The following is a 20194-nucleotide window of genomic DNA, read 5'->3' as shown; positions in this document are numbered from 1 at the left end:
TGATCCTGGGGTTCAGGAAGGTAGGCAGTTTTCTAGGTCCCAGCTGGTAAGGCCAACTGATGTCACTGTCTCTGAAGAAATCATCCTGACAATTGGTCTTGCACAAGGCTGGGGCGGGCAGGTAGGGCTTAGGACTTCTGCAGCTAGTACCCGGCTTCAAGGGCCCAAGACAGCCTTGGAAGTTGTAGGTACTGAACCTGGTGATGCTTGGGAGAAAAAGTGTCCTAGTGTCCCAATGGGAAAGGAATTGTAGTGAGCAGCCTGCAATACAGCTTGAGAGGGGAGCGATTACTCCGTCTATGCCTAATACGTCTTCCACACTCCATGCCTGAGAAGAGGACTTGGACTCACATGGTTCAGTAATAAAAATAGTTGACACTAACCACTTTCTGTCCCAGGCATACCATGTCCATGATCTGACACCCCCTTTCCAGGGCTGGGTAGCTGAGGCCTCGAGACATTAATTCACTTACTCAAGAACACAGAGCAGATAAGGAAGGGCTGGGGCTGCACTCAGGTGGTCTGACCTTTAAGCCTTGTTGCTAACTGCTAGATCAGGACTGCCCTGTTCAAACGCAAGGGAGGCAGATCCAAGCTATCCAAGGGAGGAAAAGAGGTATTTGTGTTTAGGAAAATGGGAAAACAAAATGACAAAAAACCTACTCCTTCTTCAGGAGTAGACATCAATGCATGGTGAAGGAATTCAGCACAGTAGGTTTTGTTCTTTAGGGTGTAAACACACTGTGGTTTCTCAGTTCTCAAAAAGGCATGTGTTGCTCAGGTCTTAGAAGTCAAGACTGAAAAGGGAAGCTTGGTGTACATGCATGTGTACATACACATATCCTCTGGCAACTGGGAAGCAGTCTCCTTGAACACAGATGGGCCAAACATGTTGAGACCAAGGAGGTCTAATTGCTATGAGTCCAGCTGTGCATCTTTGCCAGTGCTGCCTCCTGCTTCCCTATGAGCAGACTGATGGGCCTGGCTTTCAGCATTGGGTGTGAAGGACAAAAGGGGGGGGGGGAGGAAGGGAGGAAGGGAGAAAAGAAGTAGGGAGAAAGGGAGGGAGGGAAGATGGAAGGAAGGAAGCTGGAGGGAGGGAAGGAAGAGGAGGGGAAGAGAGAGAAAGAGTGGGGAAAGAGGGAACAAAGGAAAAGGAGAAAAAGAGGAGAGAGAGAAGTTAGGGGTGGAGGAGAGGGCTCAGCACAGTTCAAGGTGAAATCTGTGAGGGTGGCCATGCCATTCCCCATCTCTAGCAAGAGCCAGGCATGGGATCTGAGGGACATGACTGGTGGCAGGCCTGGCCCTGTGGTGAGTATCCTGTGAGACAGGTCATCTAGGACAAGAAAGCAGCAGCTTGGAGAGGTTAAGTATCCCTCCCGAGTTCATGCTTCCCCTTCCCCAGTTGATAAGTGGTAGATTCAAGCCAGGGTACCTGGTCCCACAAGCTGTCCCTTCCCCTCCCATCAGGAGGATACTTCTCTCTGAGGAGGATACTCCCTCTCTGAGGATACTTCTCAGGTGAGCCACTTCCTCATGTGCTAGGAGGAGGGTAAGAGCCTTCAGCATAGTATAGATGTCCCCACTTTGCTTCAGGATGAGTGGGGACATGGCAGGCTCCCCAATACACCCTCATAGCTAGGACCTTCTCCAGAGTTTAGAAACTCAGGACCAGGAGCTTGGGCGTCTGGAGGGCAATTAGGCTGGTAGTGGTTCTGGGGGCCAGTGGTATGCATTGCTCATCTACATCCTAATTGTGTAAATTTTATATTGAATAGGTTATCCCTTGCTCTACAGCCTTCTGTGACTTCCCAGGACCTTCTGTATCCAGAGTGGATACAGACTGGATATAGCTTCCCAGTGCTTCTCTCTGTCCCTTAACCTCTGGCTGGCTCTGTCCTTTACCCTCCTGCTTTCTGTCCACACAGGTTTTCTGCTACATCTTGGCTTCCTTGTTTTACCTTTAGGCCTTGCAAGCTGTCCCTCTGACTTGTCCTGCATGAGGCCTGGGATCAGGACACACTGCTCCCAGGCAGTCTCTGGTGCCCCACAGGGCTCACCTTCTCTCATCACAGTGTTTGGCAAATGATGTATGTGTGCTTGCCAGGAGTGCCCCAAGGGCAGCTGTCAGGTGTGAGGCTTTTCCTATCTGCACTTTGAAAGCATATGGGGACAGGTGCCAGGAAAAGCTGGCAGCCAGGCCCCAGTGGACAAACTCCTCGTTTTTCCCCAGAGCCACTTGAACTGAGCTGGTGGGACCAGAGATATTGCAGACCAAATGATATCCCACAGTGGCTTCTGAGATCCCCTCCAGTTTTCATGTCATGCTTGCTTCAAAGTCAGTGGTCAGCACCAGCTCCATGTCCCATACCGCCCTGGTCTCTGGCACATGTTAGAGTGGGATTGGAGCAGCTTGGAAGTTTCTGTCAGGTTCCTGTGGAGTGTGGCAATGTCAGGAGGCTGGTGAGGAACCCTGGCCCATCTCTGTTCATGGACATCAGAGTTGTTGGTTGCTATAGTGATGGCATTCCCAGCTGTTCCAGAGCTTGGAATGGCTGACTCTCTGGTATCAGCTCATGCTATCTCTTCTAGTCACATTTGCCTTGGCATAAGCCTTCCTTCTTTGGTTCCTGTCTGGAAGAGGAGGCCCAGCTGGCTCTCGGGGCCTGTTGGGAGGGGGTTGGGAGAACAGGAGTCGATCCCCTAGGGATCTAACGTCAATGGCCAGGCCTACTCCTACTGGTGTCTCCCTATTCATCACTGAGGGTCTGTCCAGTGTGTGGGGAGGAAGGCTGGCTAATGACCTCTGACAAGATGCTCTTTGAAGCTGCTTAGAAGCAAAGCCCTGACTTTGGAAGGCAGATTGTCATTCCTTGTCTGCTGCTGTCAGAGTATGGGAAAGAGAAGTCCTCTTCCTCATCGAGGAGTGGGAGGAGCCACCGGAACTTGCTAGATACAGTCACTTTCTTCTGAGATCCCCCCTCCACCTTTTCCCTTCATGAAAGTAAAGCTAAATTTTTTTCTCCATATTCATTAGCAAATAACACTTTACTAGGTATGGCACACATCTGTAATCTCAGCACAGAAGCAAGAAGGAGGTGGATTCAAGGCCAGACTGAGCTATATGGTAAGAGTGTAAGTCTCAAAAAACCGAACAAGTGGCTGGGAAGGTGGCTCAGTGGTAGAGCGCTTGCCTTGCATGCATGAGGCCCTGGGTCGATTCCTCAGCACCACATAAGCAAAAAAGAAAAAAAGCCGGAAGTGGCACTGTGGCTCAAGTGGTAGAGCGCTAGCCTTGAGCTGAAGAGCTGAGGGACAGCGCCCGGGCCCAGAGTTCAGGTCCCACGACCGGACCCAAAAAAAAAAAAACACCGAACAAAAACTAGTAAATTTTACTTTAGTATGAAAAGCAGAATGACATTCATATTAAAGAATGTTACCAAACCCCCATCATAGCCTCAAATCCCACCATCCTAACATAAGATTTGTTTCTCCTATGTATTTTTTTTCTGCTTTCATTTCTTTTTTTTTATTTTAAATTTTTATTTTTATTTTTTGTGAACATACTGTACAGAGGGGTTACAATTACATGGGCAAGATAATGAGTACATTTCTTATCAAACATTGCAGCCTCCTCCTTTGTTTACCCTTCACATACCTTCCCAGCCTCCCCCCCCATCCCCCCCCCCCCACGCACCAAAGTTGTAAAGTTTGTTTTCGACATGACAACTTGTACTTCTCATAGTTGCAGCGGGTCCACCTGTATCCTTTTTTTTTTGTTGGTTGTGGGGCTTGAACTCTGGGCCTGGGCGCTGTCCCTCAGCTCTTCAGCTCAAGGCTAGCGCTCTACCGCTTGAGCTACAGCACCACTTCCGGTTTTCTGGTGGTTTATTGGAGATAGGAGTCTCACGGTCTCTCCTGCCCGGGCTGGCTTTGAACTGCGATCCTCAGATCTCAGACTCCTGAGTAGCTAGGATTACAGGCGTGAGCCACCAGCGCCCGGCTTCCACCTGTATCCTTAAACGATTTGTTTTCCCCATCTCCTCCACAAATTATACCGACATCAAATATAGTGAAAGCAGGGGTTATACTGTGGGGGAGGGACATACAAAGCATCAAAGAGATAATCTTATAAATGCGTTAGAAACAAATGAATGAAAGAAAAAAACATTTAAATACATACCTAAGGGTTCATTTTCCTAACATCACATTATCTGACCTTTTCTGCTTGACTCATACATATACTAGATATTGCAAATAAGGGAGACCATGGGACCTATGTTTCTTTGGGCTTGGCTTACTTCACTTAATATAATTTTTTCCAAGCCTTTCCATTTCCTAACAAATGGGGCTCTCCTATGTATTTTCTATATCTTCTTTTGAACATAGGGTTCATTGTCCTGGTGGTGATTATAATACACACTCAGTTTTGTTTTATTCTCACAAAACTACCTGAGCTTAAATGTTTTTGTGTTTTTATAGAAGTGACTTTAAATTACTATGTTACTGAGATCTGTGCTTATCGACCCTGGCACTATAAACATTCTGACTGGCTAATTCTCTACAGTGAGGCTTTCCAGGTGGTTGTAGAATGTCTAGCAGCATCTGTGGCCTCTTCCTAGTGGGTGCCAGTGGTATGATTTAGAGACTATCAAAAATGTCCACAGGTTGTCAAACATTCTCTGGAGGGGAGGGCTGCTGGTATTCCTGAATAGAATAGGAGGTTGACTGTGTATGATTTGTGACCTCCAGCACTTTCTTGGGATCCCTTTGGTGGACTGTGTCCTCATCATAGGGTGTCTGCAGCTTGGAGCCTTTACTGGAAGAGTCAGGCTCTAGGCTTATTGGTAGAGAGGGGCTGCGGGTAGAGTGAAGGGCTAGAGAGAGGCCTGCATGGCCTCTTCTGCTCTAGACTCTACCTCATCAGCTGTGTGCCCTGCAGCAGGATCCTGGCTCCCAGCCATAACTGTGGGTGGCAACCCTATGTCCAAGGGGCTTCTAAACCTGATGCCTCTTCTGGGGCTTCTTGCCAGATTGGGGAACTCTTCTTTGTGAGAGAAAATCCCATATGGCATGTGTCTTCTCATGCAGGCTCTGATAGGCTTGAGTCTATTTCCAGGATCTTTATTGGAGATCCCAGAGCAGCCCACCTATGACACCAGACTGGGAACCCAGGCTCCAGTGGGGCTGGCAAGTATGCTGGTCTGCCGGGCTCCCAGTAGCAGGGCGTTAAGAGGGTTCATTTCCTCTCCGGAAGCCTTCAAAGGGTCCCGTGAACAAAAGGGGCTTGATTGAGTGGGCCTTGGAGAGTCTTCGGAAGGAGAGGAAAGAACAAGCAGCCACTACAAAGCCACTTCATTTTGCATATGGTGTCATGCCAAGAAATGCTGAAATACAGGAACAGGCAAGAAGACCCATTCCTTTAATCAGGAGTGTGTGGATGGCAGCCAGAGCCAAGGACAGGCGTCAACAAAGCCATACAGGGCTTTTGGCACCTTGCTCCCACCTCCTACTCTGCTCCTCCTTTTCTGGCCCTCTCTGTACTGAGTTCCCCTCTACTTGGAGAACTGAACTTTTGATATGAAAGCCATGTAAGTTAGTTTGACTTTATTCCAGGGCACTTTGCATTTAGATAGGTTGTACTTGAAAATGGACAAACTTCAGAGAAATGACTCTCCAGTGGTAGAATTCAAGTAGGAATTCAGTGATTCCATTTGTAGCCACAGAAGTCTACCCAGCATCTAAGGAAGAAAGGACTAGCTAGCTAGTCTTCTTGTTAGGCTCTCTAGAGTCTAGCCACCTACTAGTCACTGGCCACCTATTGCAAAGCAGCTGCCAGTGGACATAATGCGAGAGTTGGTCCAGGAGACAGCTGACTTCAGAATGCTGAGTCTGGCTGATGACCCTAATGAATGGTCCATTTATTGGACACTGACTGTGTGCCAGGCAGGGGTCAGAGGCTGGGAATGCAAATCAGAGCTGTACTACTTGTGAACAGAGAGTGAACATTGCTGGATTGCCAACAGGGGCCCCAGCCCCACCTGGGTAAGGGATAACATGGCCTCCATTTTTAAAGGAGTTGATGGCACACAGGGACATGTATTTGGGGGTTGGAGCTGAGTGCAGACTTTTAGAAACACAGGAAAGGTGAGGTCTGACTGGGTGGGAAAGATGCATAAGAGGGCAGAAGGCACAGGACTAGGGTCTATGTGTGGCGGATGTGGGCAGTGGAGGCCCTGTGCTGAGGGTGGGTGCTGACTGCTGGACACTGCCCTTCAGAACACAGTCTCGCATTCTCTTGCTCATCCTCTCTTCCTGTGCCTGCTTCTTTGCTTTATAAAAATATATAATTTTATTGTTATTATTAAGGTGTTGAGCAGAGGGGTTATTATGTCATCATAAGTCAGGTAATGAGTACATTTTTTTTAGGACAATGTCACCTCTTCCTTCATTTTCTCCCAGTTTTCCTCTCCCGTCCCTGCCCACAAGTTACATACTTCATTTTCCACATAGTGTTTAGCGACCACCATGCCTGTATTTGTTCATCCTTCCTCTCTGCCTCCCCTCATCCTTCCCTCAAAATGTTTCTTCACTTTTTGTTTTATTTATTTATTTATTCATTTGTTTGTTTGTTTGTTTACTTGTTTGGTTTTTTGGTCATGGGGCTTGAACTCAAGGGCATGGGCACTGTCCCTGAGCTTCTTTGCTCAAGGCTAGCGCTCTACCACTCTGAGCCACAGCACCACTTCTGGTTTTCTGGTGGTTAATTGGAGATAAGCATCTCATGAATTTTTGTCCCGGCCTGGCTTTGAACCATGGTCCTCAGATCTCAGCCTCCTGTGTAGGTAGGATTACAGATGTGAGCCACCTGCAGCAGCCTGCTCCTTTGCTTTCAAGCCCTCACTGCCGCTCCCAGCTGATCTCTGCTGGGAAGCTAATTGCAGACTGGCATTGGGGAGTCTTCCCACCTCTCCTCCAGTGGGCTGGGAACCTGGCACAGCAGTGCTTCATTTTATTCACTTCTGTAGTGAGAGAGGTAGTCTCAAGCTCCACACACAGTGGATCCTCAGAAAACATGTGGCACTTGGAGTCATATCATTGCTAGAACTTTCCCAGATGAACAGGTGGTGCCCAGGCTACAAATGACCCATACCCTGGAGCAGGTCTGAGTTTGGCTTGGGCTGTGATGTTTGACTAACAGGAGGTGTGTGTGTGTGTGTGTGTGTGTGTGAGAGAGAGAGAGAGGGAGAGGGAGAGAGAGAGAGAGAGAGAGAGAGAGAGAGAGAGAGAGAGAGAGAGAGAAAAAGAGAGACAGAGTCAGAGACAGACAGAGACAGAGTCAGAGACAGACAGACAGAGACAGACAGATAGACAGAGACAGACAGACAGAGAGACAGAGATTCCTGGATATGAGAGGACGAAAGGACGAAAGCTCACTAGTGATGATATAATGAGCTGGCCTAGCTAGTTTCATTTCAGTGCATTCATGGAGATCCCTTCCAGTGGGCTTCATTGTGAGAACAAGGTGCCCTTCTGCTGGGATGGTGCTGGGCACTGGTTGCTGCAGATTCTGAAGAAGGCAGGAGTGGGGGAAAGGGAGGAACAAGGGTGGCAAGGGGAAGTGTGACTGATCCTTGCATGGGCAGCACACAGCACAGAGACATGCAGAAGAGCTGAGCTGAGTGCATCATTGCCTGGGAGGTGTAGAGAGGGCTGTGGCTCTGCAAGTTGGAGCAAGAAACCTGGAGATGCCAGGGCCACACACTGGCCACCTAGTTCTTTCTAGAGCCTGGAGGGGCAGACTTGCCACCTCACACCTGCAGAGCTTTCTACCCTACCCCAAGATCAACATCACCCTCACTGAGGGAGGAAGCCTGTGACATCAAGCCTTGGAAATTGATGGGGCCTGTCGTATAGTTCATGGATGCAGGTGGCTTGGATTCTGTCTACACCCTTCTATGTGCCAAAATCTTTGCTTCCACCTAATTGTGGCATGATACTCTGCTCCCTGGGGGCCAGACTGCGTATCTTACAGATGGGCACTGGGCCCAGAAGTGAGGAGACACACAGAATTGCACAGACAGTCTGAGCCAGGGTTGTGACATGGATAATGGCTGGCTGTGGTGTGTGTATGTGTGTGTGTGTGTGTGTGTGTGTGTGTGTGTATGCATACCTATATATACATATATAGGTATATATGTATACACACATATATGTATATGTATATATATATGCATATGGCTGTTTGAGGTGACCTTGGAGGCCTTGTGGGGCCTACTGGGTTCAGAGGGAGGAGCCTGAGGGATTTGGGATCAGAGTGGCTCATTTCTAAAAAGCCTCATAACCCCATGAGCCCTTAGGAAGTCAAGTAAATGAATCAAGTCCAATTTCCTCACTTCCTGTTTGGGGCTCAGACAATCCCAGAGCCAGGTTCTAAGGGGCAGCTGGTGGTGAGAGAGGAGGTCCTTTCCCTGTAGCCAGCCTACAACTGCTGCCAGACAGGCACAGGCCCAGGATGGTTCTTTTCTGAGGAAAACCTTGGTGACTTGTTGTCAGTCAGGCTAAAGTGAAGAGGTAAGATATATCCTGGGTCTGCATGCATATTCCTCAACTTCCCAATCATCCACCTGGCCTGCTTTGAACAAAGACTTGGATCTTTCTGTTTCTCAAGAGGCTAAGTTTTGATTCCAAAGGTGTGGGAAAACCACCTTCACTAATGCTTGCTCCCAACCCTGAAATACCAGTTCCAGTCTGCAGTTCCATCAGGGGAAATAGTCCTCCTGCATGTGTAATGGCTCAAAAAGCCTCTTATATGTTCAGTGATAAGCAGTCGCTTGTTTGTTCATCCTGAGAATGTATGTGCAGCAGGTGCTCCGCAATATGTGGCCACAGTGCTAAGAATTTAAAGGAAGGGAAGGGATGTGTTTTTATACCAGTAGCATTTTTTCTCTAAGTCTTTGTTAATCTGCAGTGCTAATAGCATTGCCCATGGCAGACATTAGGAGTTAATTACTACATTGCTAATGGCAGACATTATGAGTTGATTACTGTACCTCTTCTAACTAAGAGAGCCTAACAAGTTGTCCTCCAAGAATGTTTATGGATCACAGACATTGAAATCCACATGTCACCCTGATCTTGTGGGTCTTCAGGCCTGAGGTGTAGCTAGGAAGAGAGAAGGATGTTTGTTGGTGTGAGCACCTGAGAGTATTTGTGTTTAGTTGGTCTGAGTCAGTCATAAGTGATAAGCCTGTGCCCAGGGTGAAAGAAAGGTATATAGGAGCCTTGACTTCGGGGATCATGGAGCTAGGATCCCTGGCCTGGCCTAGACTGGTGGGAGGTCACCAAGGCACATGTCCTGAGGAGCTGACACTAGTGGGTTTTGGGACTGGCATTCCAGGCAGAGGGTATAAACCACAGGGCTTGTGGGACACCAGGGTCATCTGGAATAGGGTGAGAGACAGTCTGAGGAAGAGCCCAGATGTGGAATTGGAGCCTTGGTGCCATGACCAGGGCATGTAGCCCTGGGGGATTCTTGTTGCTTTTCTATTTCAGAACCTATGTTAGAGATTGGTCGTTGCTGCGTGTACCCACCTCACCCTTGGATTAGGGGGCCTCAGCAGGGCTCTCGATACAGCTGCACTGCCTGTTCCTGGCATCTGTGAAGATCTTGTCCCCGCTGCAGCCTGCTCCAGGCTGTCTGTTTTCCCTCCTGGGGCAGAGGCCAGCCTTGTTTTTCCTCCTTGCTGGCCAGGGAATCGTGCCTTGGAAACACAACGCAGCTGTTAAAATGTCTGGGCCTGGTGGGCAGCCTTACAGTGGGCCCTTGTTTGCTTGCAGACGCAGCCTCAAAGAATAGCCCAACCCTCTGCTGGTGAGGGATGCCAGAGAGGGACCCTAGTCCTCTGGGATTTATTTAGGGCTCTCCAGGATGATGGGACCTACAACTTGGGTTTGAAATTCAGCAGAATGGACATCTTACAAAAAACGGCCACCCTGAGATGTTCAACATCAGATCTCAGAGGACTGGCACTGAGTGGATAGAGAAATAGGTCACTGTGAGGCCCTCATATCCAGTTTCGGAGCCTTCGGTGGCTTCCCTTGAGACCAGTGGATTGGCTGTTCTGGGGCAGTGATGGTAACATGAGGCTCTGGTTGTGCTTGAGCATCCCTACTTTACAGATGAGAAAACTGAGGCTCAGTGAGAAGTTTAGTCTTATTCATAAGGATGTTCTCTGAACAGGAGGTACTTACTGTACAAGTTTCTGTGGCAGCACAGGGAGGCTGTGTTAGCTCCATCTAGGACTAGATAAAGGGACTGAGGAGAGGGGTTCCATGTGTGTGACTTGGCTAGGAGTTATGGCTCATGCCTGTAATCTTGGCTACTCAGGAGGCTGAGATCTGAGGATCACAATTTGAAGCCAGTCCAGGCAAGAAAGTCTGTGAGACTCTTACCTCCACTTAATCATCAAAAAGCCAGAAGTGGATCTGTGACTTAAATGGCAGAGTGCTAACCTTGAGCAAAAAAGCTAAAGGACAGCATTCAGGCCCTGAGGTCAAGCCCCAGTACTGGAACACACACACACACACACACACACACACACACTGAGAATGGTAATTTGGTAAGACAGGCAATGGAGATGGCCTGGTGTTTCCAGGGAAACACACACACACACACACACACACACACACACACACACACACTGAGCACACACACACACACACACACACACACACACACACACACACACACACACACACTGAGCATGGTAATTTGGTAACACAGGCAGTGGAGATGGCCTGGTGTTTCCAGGGAATATACCTGGGTGGGAATAAGAGGAAGTTGGGACTTCTTCTCAAACACCAACTGAGAAGTAGATTTTACCTACTGCCTTCTGGACCAAGCAAGTCCTCCTTATACCCATCTGCTTTTACTGAGACTGGCTGCAGTGGGAGGGCTTTGCATTTCCCATCAGGCCCTCTCTGGGGCCTGTTCCAGCCTAGCAAGTCAGTGAATTAGGGTTAATTATCTGTTTTCCTGAACACCAGCAAGCCCAGGGGCTGCACAAATTAGGGAGCTTTTGTACTTGGAAAAATAAATTTGAGCAAGGAGTGATAAAGCAGCAGGTGCACACCCTAGGAGGGTGAGTTTTGCATGGAAGCAGCCTCTGGCCATGCTGGGAGCCATGCTGGCTATGCCTTCCTCACCTTGCAAGTCTTTGGGTAGAACTTGAGCTGAGGGATTGATAGGCCCAGCTAACCAGGCTGTACTGCTGAAGGGAGGCTGGGAGGTGCATCTCCCCATTTGCCTTTCTCAGAGATCTCACTCTTCTGATTGAGGAGCAGGTTCTGTGCCTTACACACATGTCTGAAGCTGAGTCTCCATAAACTTGCTGGGAACTATGTTCCCCTCGCTGTCTAGGGAGAGCCCAGGGCAATGTGGTAGAGTGTGAGGGAGGATGAGGGGGGACCCCACAACCTTTTCTTTCCTCCCCCAACCAGGCCCAAGGTGTGAACTCGTCTCTGAGCTATTTTGCTCAAGGTTTGAGCACTTGAGCCCCAGCTCCATTTCTGGCATTTTGGGAGTGCTTAATTAGAGAAAAGAGTCTCAAAGACTTTCTTACCTAGGCTGGCTTTGAACCATGATTCTCAGATTTTAGCCTCCTGAGTAGCTAGAATTGTAGGTATGAGCCATTAGCACCTGACTTCTATCTTTCCTTCTGCATCTGATCAGCCCCAAGATCTTTTGTAGGACCTGAGGTTCTTTGAGTTTGCTTCTTCCTGGGGACCCCAGATGAAGTCTATGGCAGAAGAAGGGAAGAGAGACCAGACAGATAGGAAGTGTATGGCTTCCCTCACAATGTTGGGTTGCTGGGGGAAGGGAAGAGCCAGGGGCAGAGGCTCCTCCCCACCCCCCACCCCCACTCTGTACAACCATGAGACACCACCCTTGGCTTCTTGTTTGGGGTTGCTCTTGGGATTTTGGTGCTGTTGTCTAACTGGGCTCTGTCACAGCTGTTGGAGGCTTTGGTTGCATCTGTAGAGACAGGCAGGTAGACCTAGGCATCAGAAACAGGAACAACCAAACTCCAAGCCCTTGTGTGAGAGGGAGGAGTCTACAGAAGCCTGGGCTGTCCCTCAATTTTCATGTAAGAGAATGACCATATCCTGGAGAAAGGTATCTGTCTGCAGAGGTCTCCCTGATGGGCAACTGCTGTAATATGTGTTACCCACTGAACTGGTCCTGGCAAGGCCAGGGAAGAAGGGAGTTTAGAGGGTTCTCTGTGTCACAGGGGAGGAAACCAAGGCTTAGAAAAGGGCTATCACATGGCTAAAGACACAGTGGATGTGGTCTAAGTGTGTCGGTCGAGGCCCAAGCTCTACTGCTTACATGGGCAGTCATAGCCCTATTTGCTCTTATACTTCCAGCCTTGGCACTGTGGTGTCAGAGGGTACCCTTCAGGGCATCCATTTTCCAGATGAGGACCCCGATGAAATGACTGGTACTGGGGTGGGTATAAGAGGAGGAGTGCTATGGGCCTTGGGGCCACAGATTTGCTTCTCTTCTCTTGGTGATAATAAGGATTAAATTATTATGATCCTTTATCTATATTGCATTGGCAACTTGCTCTCTTCTCTAGGAACTTTCATGTTTTATCTCATTTGATCTGAAAAATAAGTCTGTGATCAAGGCATGGGCATACATTTATTAGCTATAGTGTATGTGCATATGTGTGTAGTGCACATACACGTGTGTCCATGTGTGAGTGCATTACATGTGCATGCCTGCCTGTGATGACTCATATGCACTGTGCATAGTAGGTGGCAATTATGTAGCATATAAGTGTGTGTATGTATATTCTGTGACCTCATTTTTGCAAATATGTTCACATATGTGACTGTGTGAATGGTATACAGATGTGCATGTGGTCTGGATGTATGCACCTGAGTGTGTGAAGCTTTGTATGGGCTCATCATGGGAGGCATCTGTGTACCCAAAGACTCCGGTGTATGTTGTGTGTGAACCTGTGCCCATGCATGGAACTGACAGCGACCAGAGTGATGGTGAGTTTGCTCAGTCTGTGGTGGCTGTGATGGCTGGGAGGTGAGGTCTTGCCTTTTTCTTGGAGTTAATTCTGCCTGGGGAGGCTCTCTGCCTGTGACTCACTCACCAGAGTTCAAAGCAGCCAGGTGGCGGGAGGTATCTGGGATTCCAGGCTTCAGGGTGATTTGCTCATCTGCTCTGATTATTAATTTATTCTTCATGCCAGCCCTGGAATTCAGAGTTCTTAATCTGTTCTGTACCACAGTCTGCTTAAGCAACCTGGTGTAATTATTACTGCAGAAAAATATGCCAAGTACGTAGAACAAAGCACATAGGGTCGTAAACAAAACCAGCTCTATTGAATGCAGTGACTGGCATCATTTGTGATATGGGACACACATGCTTCCTTACTGACACAGTGAGTGCAGTGTCGGGGTCTAGTTATACCCTAAGTGGGAAGCTGAAGTGAGCACGGGTAAGACTCCATGGCATTGTATGCACAGTTGTGATGTGCCAGTGGTAAGCTCACAGGTGCTATGGTTTACTGCCCTTGATAATACCCTAAGAGATACCCATTTCCAGTTTCAAAGTTAGCAGAAATAAAAATGTATTTTAGGTAATACAATCTTGCTTTAGCAGGAACTATGTGGAATATGGAAGGAACTTCACGATCACCTATTCAGGTTTTCCTACATGCTTGCCATTTGTGGAGCTTTTTAAAATTATTGATGATGTATTCACCATTCGCCTTCAACTTAGAGACTAGAGTCTCCTCAAAAGGCCTAGGGAGGCTCCAGAGCTCCTGGGTGCAGTCTGTGCCCTGCTGAGACCCAAGAGGTCAAATGATCTGGGTGTCACCTGCTAATGGAAAGCCTCTCCCCAGCCCCAGGTCTGGAAAATGTGAGGGTGAGAGCTGTGTTCTTTGGAGGTCTAGAGAATGCAAAGGCTCTCCTCCTGGCTGTGGTTCTCAGATCCTCCTGTGCTGGAGCTTTTGCTGGAGCTCATGGGAACTCTCCCAGGTCATACCATCAGGCCCCCACGGAGGCCTAGGAAGCTGGCACAGCTTCTCCCAGGCAGCCTCAGGGTGTCTCTAGGGGCCCAGGTGAGACATTCACTGGGCTGCCTTAGGAGCTCCAGGGAGTGAAAGTGGCTGCCTGGAACCCTGAGCACCAGGTGTTTACCTAGAAATTGTGCTAATCCCACTAATTCCCATGATTTGCACAGACTCTTGGCTGTCTCTTGTCTATCTCTCTGGGAGGGGTAGGAAGGGGAAGGCAGCAGCCAGGGATGTTGTGGGTACTGCCTAGGTGCCCCCTCTCACTAGATCAGTGCCCTGAGGGGTACCTGGATCCCAGGTGTTTATGTGTGTACAGCTGTTCCCTGAACTCTGGCATCGGCTGGCAAAGTCTGGGTGCTGGGATTCTGAGTATATGTTCCCTTCCCTTTCTAGCACATGCCACATGCCTTGCTCCTATGGTAGCTTTTCCTCAGAGAAGGACTGGACTAGAGACCTGGCTTCTCTTCCTTTTCCCTCCATGGGGAGAAGCCTTAGGCACACTCTCCTGCCAAGCCAGGGCCTCCTCCTAGGCAATATGAAGGATGTCATCCCCTCTGCCACTTAGCAGAGCCACATGCTGCCACTGCTGAATCTTTGCAGATTGGTGTCTTGAAACAGAATACCAGAGATTCAGCAGTATTCAGCAGAAGTTTATTCCTCATTGTTGTAGAGGCTGGGAAATTCAAGGTCAAGACTCTAACCTTGTAGTCTTGTGAATACCTGAACCTTGTGGAGAATGCTATTACTAAGAACATCCATGGCCTTTCTTTCTCTTCATTCTAGTCTTCCTGTGTCCCTCGCAGAGCTTGTCATAGTCTCTGCTCTCTCCTTCCTGATGTCACCAGGACTAAAGTCTAGAGGCTCTGAATTGTGTTTAGAGTGGGTTGGCTTGATGTCTTTCAGGAGGGCTGGCCCTTTCTCCCTGGAATTGGAGCTAGGGCTTGATCATCCTGCCCAGATTTGGTCACATGCCCTGACCCTGAGGTGCCTCAAGGCCCTGTTTGTTTTTGGTTCACAGAGACTCAAGCCTCAAAGGAAAAACCTGACTCCCTGCGCCTGCCTTATCCTCTTGGCAAGAGAACTGAACACCTGCTCAAGTGGACCTAAAGACTGAGGGGTCAATCAGTGAGACTATAAGGAAGCTGCTAGGGGTGTGCTAAAGGTCTTCATTCAAGGGACAGCTCACTATGGGGCACGGGAGTACAGACAGCTTGGTTCAAGTTGTAGCATAGTCACTATTAGAAGTGTGTCTTTGGGCTTGTTACTTCACCTCTCAGAGTATAGGTTTCCTCCTACATACAATGTTTTGAGGATTAAAGGAGCTTACCCTATAAAATGCTTGTGTTCAGTAAATGCTTTGATAGGAGTATGTTGTTACCTGTCAGCTGTCATATTGATTTGTGTTCTATATCCAAATGCAAAGGTTGTTTCAAAGTTGGGCCTACATGCCTTCACCTAAACCTATCAGAGGAAAACCTGGGCTGTCTCAGAAACTACTTACATTTAAAAGAGCTGTGAGTTTTTAACTTTAAAGATCCACTTTATTTTATTTTATTTTATTTATTTTGTCAGTTGTGGGGCTTGAACTCAGGGCCTAGGCCCTGTCCCTGAGCTCTTTTTGCTCAAGGCTAATGCTGTACCACTTTGAGCCACAGCTTTGTTTCTGGTTTTCTGGTGGTTTATTGAATCTCATAAACTTTCCTGCCTGGGCTGGCTTTGAACCGTAACCCTCAGATTTCAGCCTCTTGAGTAGCTGGGATTACAGGTATACGTCACCAGCACCTGGCTTAAAAAGCTACTCTTAAAGAGTGACTCTAATCAAGGTGCACTATACACATAAATGGACATGTTAAATAGAAAACTTTTTGTGCAACAAAGACGTGTGTATGTGTGAGAGAGAGGGAGAGAGAGAGAGAAAGAGAGAAAGAGAGAAAGAGAATGAGAGAGTGCAGGAGAGGGAATTATAGTTGTGATGATGAAGATAATCCAAGGTGTTGAGTAGGGACATAATTGATGGCTGTAGGTCTCTGACCAAGTGCTAGCAGGGCCAGGGAGCTTCCTGGAAGAGGCAGCATCTGAGTGATATCTTTAAGGCAGAATTAAGGAGTTCATCAAACACAGAAAGGATGACAGCCTTCCTGGAGTAGCAAGGCCAGCCAAACCTGGCTTGCAGGTGAGACTGGAGGCCACAAAGTCTCAGTGCGGGTGTGGCTGGAGGAGGAAGTAGTAAGATGGTTTCTAGGAAGATACCCTAGTCTAGAGCCAAGGATGATTTGGTTAGGATTAAGGGCATAATAGGTGTGTAGGACTTTGGAGGGAAGATACAGTGCCTGGCAGCCGGCTGGGAAGATGCTCTGGGAGCTTAGTGATGATGATCATAGCCTACAGGGTGTAAGAAGAGTTAGGAGAAGAGGAAGGTAACCAAGGCAATGTAGGGAAGGTGACTGTGTGGGTTGGTACCTGCGGCCATGCTATGTGCAGTGAAAGAGTGGATCTGGCCAGGCTGCATTGCTGGTATCCTTTCTGATATCCAAAGTCCAAGGAAATCCATTTTAAACTGGCTTAAATGAGCACACAATGCTTCCTGAATCCCTAGACAAGAGTGTACCCCACAATTCACACAAACCATCAAAGTCTTCTTCTGCCCCTTCTGCCAGAGTTTCTTGGGTTTTCTGGGAAAGAAGCTTGGAAAGACTGTGGAAGATGGCTAGGTTGGTGCTGACAGACAAAGCCAGGAACCAACCAGGCTGTGGTCCCTCCTCTGTATCCCACCCTACTGTTCTTGTGTATCTGTAGTTCTACAGATTGTGTGGATTTAACAACTAAAATTCTAGAGCCTATCTGGGAAAATTTGGTTTTAAGGCCACTAGAGATGGAGCTGACTGCTGCTTGGTAATCTGCAAGTCCTCTGCCTCCTCCTTTCTCCTCTCCCTCTCTTCTCCCCTGCCCCTCACCCCTACACTAGCCTTTTTCCAAACAGCAGCCTTGAACCTTTCTGACTCCAGGCTCCATCTACCTGCTTCTTTGGCAGTCAAACTGATTCCTGATTTCTGCCTCTGAATGTTCTTTCTCCCCTGCTCTGTCTTGGTAAATGAGTCTACCATTCATTCATCCTAGCTCCCAGCTAAAAATACGTCATCTTGAGTGCCACCTCCAAAAACTGTATTATCAGAGTCTGCAAGTGATGAAGCATCCTGCCAAAATGCTCACTTGGACCCATTGCCAGCTGGGAACCTGGGCCCTGTAACTAGCTGCATGTTTCTGCCTTAACCACGAACCCAACTTTTCCCATCTGTCCAGCTGTCCACATTCATCCAGCACCAAGACTGATGGCCATTGCCTTCAGATTGTATCTACCTTTCATCCACTCCACAGCTACTGCCTCTATCTGGACCACCATTATAGCTGAAGTATTAAAGGTTCTCCTGCTCCTAAAGCCTGCTTCCCATGAATGACAGTGTGATCCTTTACACCAAGGGCCATGTCCTGTTTCTCTTCTGCCCCAAGCCTCCAATGCCTGCTCTCCTTTCACCTGGTCTTGGGCTCAATCTTGCTTTTTGTGTTCCCTTATGCATCCTGTCTGCAGACATCCCCAGACTGGAGTTAGAGCAGTACCTTCTCTCTCTGCCTGTCCTACTCTTTTCTGTCTTTCTCCTTTTGTATTCTATGCCCCTCCCCTCATTGAAATAAAGCCTATCTTTACTTTCCCCCTATGTCTGTATCTTAAGTAAATGATAAACATCTGCTGAATATTTCTGTAGCGTAAGGGACTAGAAGCACTGCTCTAGTGGTAGAGCACCAGCCTGTGAGTGAGGTAGTGAAACCCTGAGTTCAAGCTCCCGGCCTGGTGCAACAGAAGTCTTCTGTACATGATGTGATGTCTAATGCACAAGAGGTCTTCAGAGTATATTGACAAATGAGATGAGTCCTGGATGGCTGGAGGCAGCATGGCAGCTAGGACCTCTCTTCAGAGGACCACTGGGTCTTGTTAATTTTGTTTTCATTTTCCCGATGATGCTTTCTGATTCATGTGTGTGCATGTGTGTATGTTTGTTCTCAGCTAGATTTCCATTTTCTGAAGCAAAGGCTATGTTTAAAAACTTGTTTTAAACAGCTAATTCAAGTGGTTTATACCTGTAATCCTATCATGAGGCTGAGATCTGAGGAACACAGTTCAAAGCCAGCGTAGGCAGAAAGGTCTGTGAGATTCATCTCTGATAAACAGCAAAAGACCAGTAGTGGATCTATGGCTCAAGTGGTAGACACAAGCTTTCAGTGAAAAACCTAGGGTTAGCACCCAGTCCCTGAGTTCAAGCCCCAGAATCGGCGTGTGCATCCTAAGGTTTGAACTCAGGTCTGCGCATTGACCCTGAGCTTTTTTGTCCAAGACTAGCCCTATCACTTGAACTCTACTTCTGGCTTTTTTTTGGCTACATAATTTAAGGTAAGAGTCTCATGAATTTTCCTGCTTGAGCCAGCTTTGAACCACGATCCTCAGATCTCAGACTCCTGTGTAGCTAGGATTACAGGTGTGAGCCACTGTGCCCAAGCCTGCCTGATTCCATTTTTTCATGGTGATTCTTCCTGCTGCTTTATACTCTCCTGCTTGGATTTTTTTTTTTAAATCTGGATGAAAGACAACCAAAATGTTTGGTTGTTGTCCATTCAGCAGACCCAGCAAATTCTAGGGTGGATAGTTCTCCAAATTAATTAACCCCTCCCTCCCATAATTATTAGAGAGTGAGAATGGAGTTGGTTGCTGTAGAAGCAAGCAGTGGTGTGAATCTGGGCTGGCTCTTCCCAGCTGGTTTGGGTACAGTGTTGGTGAATGTCTTTGTCATCTCTGGCAGGGTCGCCACCCAGGACTATGAGCGGCTGAGATGGAGACGTCTTCCCCAGCCACTTCCTTGGAGAAGAAAGAAGCCAAGAGTGGAATCCTGGAGTGCAGCGGTTTTCCCGACCCGGGTAAAAAGGCCTGTCCTCTTGCTGTGGCGGCTGCAGCGGCTGTAGCTGCCCAAGGAGGTACTTTCTGTTTTGTGCATACTTGAAGAACAGCAGGGGTGTTTTTCATTAGCCTGTTAGGATTTAATGAGAGTGTTGGCCTCTGTCATAAGGGAGGTACTTGGGGTTTATGGAGGGTGGTAAGGAAGGCCCCCCTGCTCCCAGGAATCTCAGGCCTTGTGACCATCACCTGCAAGTTTTCTTGGAGGTCTGGCAACTCCCATCACTGGACACTAGGCCATCCGGGACCCTGGTGGGTGGGACTGAGCAGGGGTGGGGGAGGGGAAGAGATGCAGGCTCAGCGGGCTGTTGGGTGAGTCTGGGGTGTGCCCAGCTGGCACATGTGAGGTATGCCCAGAGAACTTCTTGCCTCTTGCCCGCTGAGGACTATTTCGGAGAGTAATTGTCTCCTGATGCCTTCTGGCTGTAATTAGAGGGTCAGGTATGGAATTTAGTATCTTAGGTGAATTTCTGGCCAACTTAATTATAGCAGAAGGGACTACATGAGCCACAGCCTCTCATTTTACTGCCCTGAAGAGAAATGTTCTCTGCTTTCCACTGGTCTGTGCCAGTTTCCCGGTGGGAGAGTTTGGCGGGAAGGCAAGACCTCCCCTCATCACTGTGCCATCCATCTGGAGGCCACAGAACTATTTCTGTCTCTGAGGAACAGAGAGACTGGGATTTCTTTTCTTTCCCTTCTTATTCAAGTGCATTTAGTCATGCCCTGCTGCCCTCACTGCCCAAGCGGAGCTTAGCACAAGAGAGGGAAGAAAACGTGCCTTTTCTTCACACTTTGATGAGTGCATAATCACTGGGTCTTATTAAAGTACAGACCCTGAGTCAGACCCTGGGGTGAGATTGAATTTGTGTGCTTCTCTCCAGCACCAATGGTGTGTCACTAGTCTTTGGGCCACAGTGGGTATGGCTGGGGACAGAGCTTGGGTACATGGAAGGACTTTGGAGAGTGTTGGAGTCGTACTTGTCAGAATGAAGTGGAGGACCTCCAGGTCATTGTTTGTTACTTTGTTTGTTTATTTGAGCCAGTACTGGGGCTTGAACTCAAGGCCTGGGTACTCTCCCTTAGCTTTTTC

General features: G+C 48.2%; 1 protein-coding gene across 1 annotated transcript in view; it reads left to right on the top strand.

Annotated features, from left to right (window-relative positions):
* Nucleotides 1–20194, top strand: part of Gli2 (GLI family zinc finger 2) — a 234870-nt gene that overhangs the window by 39528 nt on the left and 175148 nt on the right. Inside the window, exon 2 of the mRNA XM_042685199.1 lies at nucleotides 18953–19124. Coding sequence (XP_042541133.1) covers nucleotides 18983–19124 — 142 coding nt within the window. The 5' untranslated portion in view covers nucleotides 18953–18982. The remainder of the gene's footprint in view (nucleotides 1–18952; nucleotides 19125–20194) is intronic.

This window comes from Dipodomys spectabilis, unplaced genomic scaffold (genome assembly GCF_019054845.1).
Source record: "Dipodomys spectabilis isolate Male_0828 unplaced genomic scaffold, ASM1905484v1 ptg000094l, whole genome shotgun sequence".
Classification (NCBI taxonomy): domain Eukaryota; kingdom Metazoa; phylum Chordata; class Mammalia; order Rodentia; family Heteromyidae; genus Dipodomys; species Dipodomys spectabilis.
The sequence above is the reverse complement of the archived record's forward strand: the minus strand, read 5'-3'. Positions and strand labels throughout refer to the sequence as shown.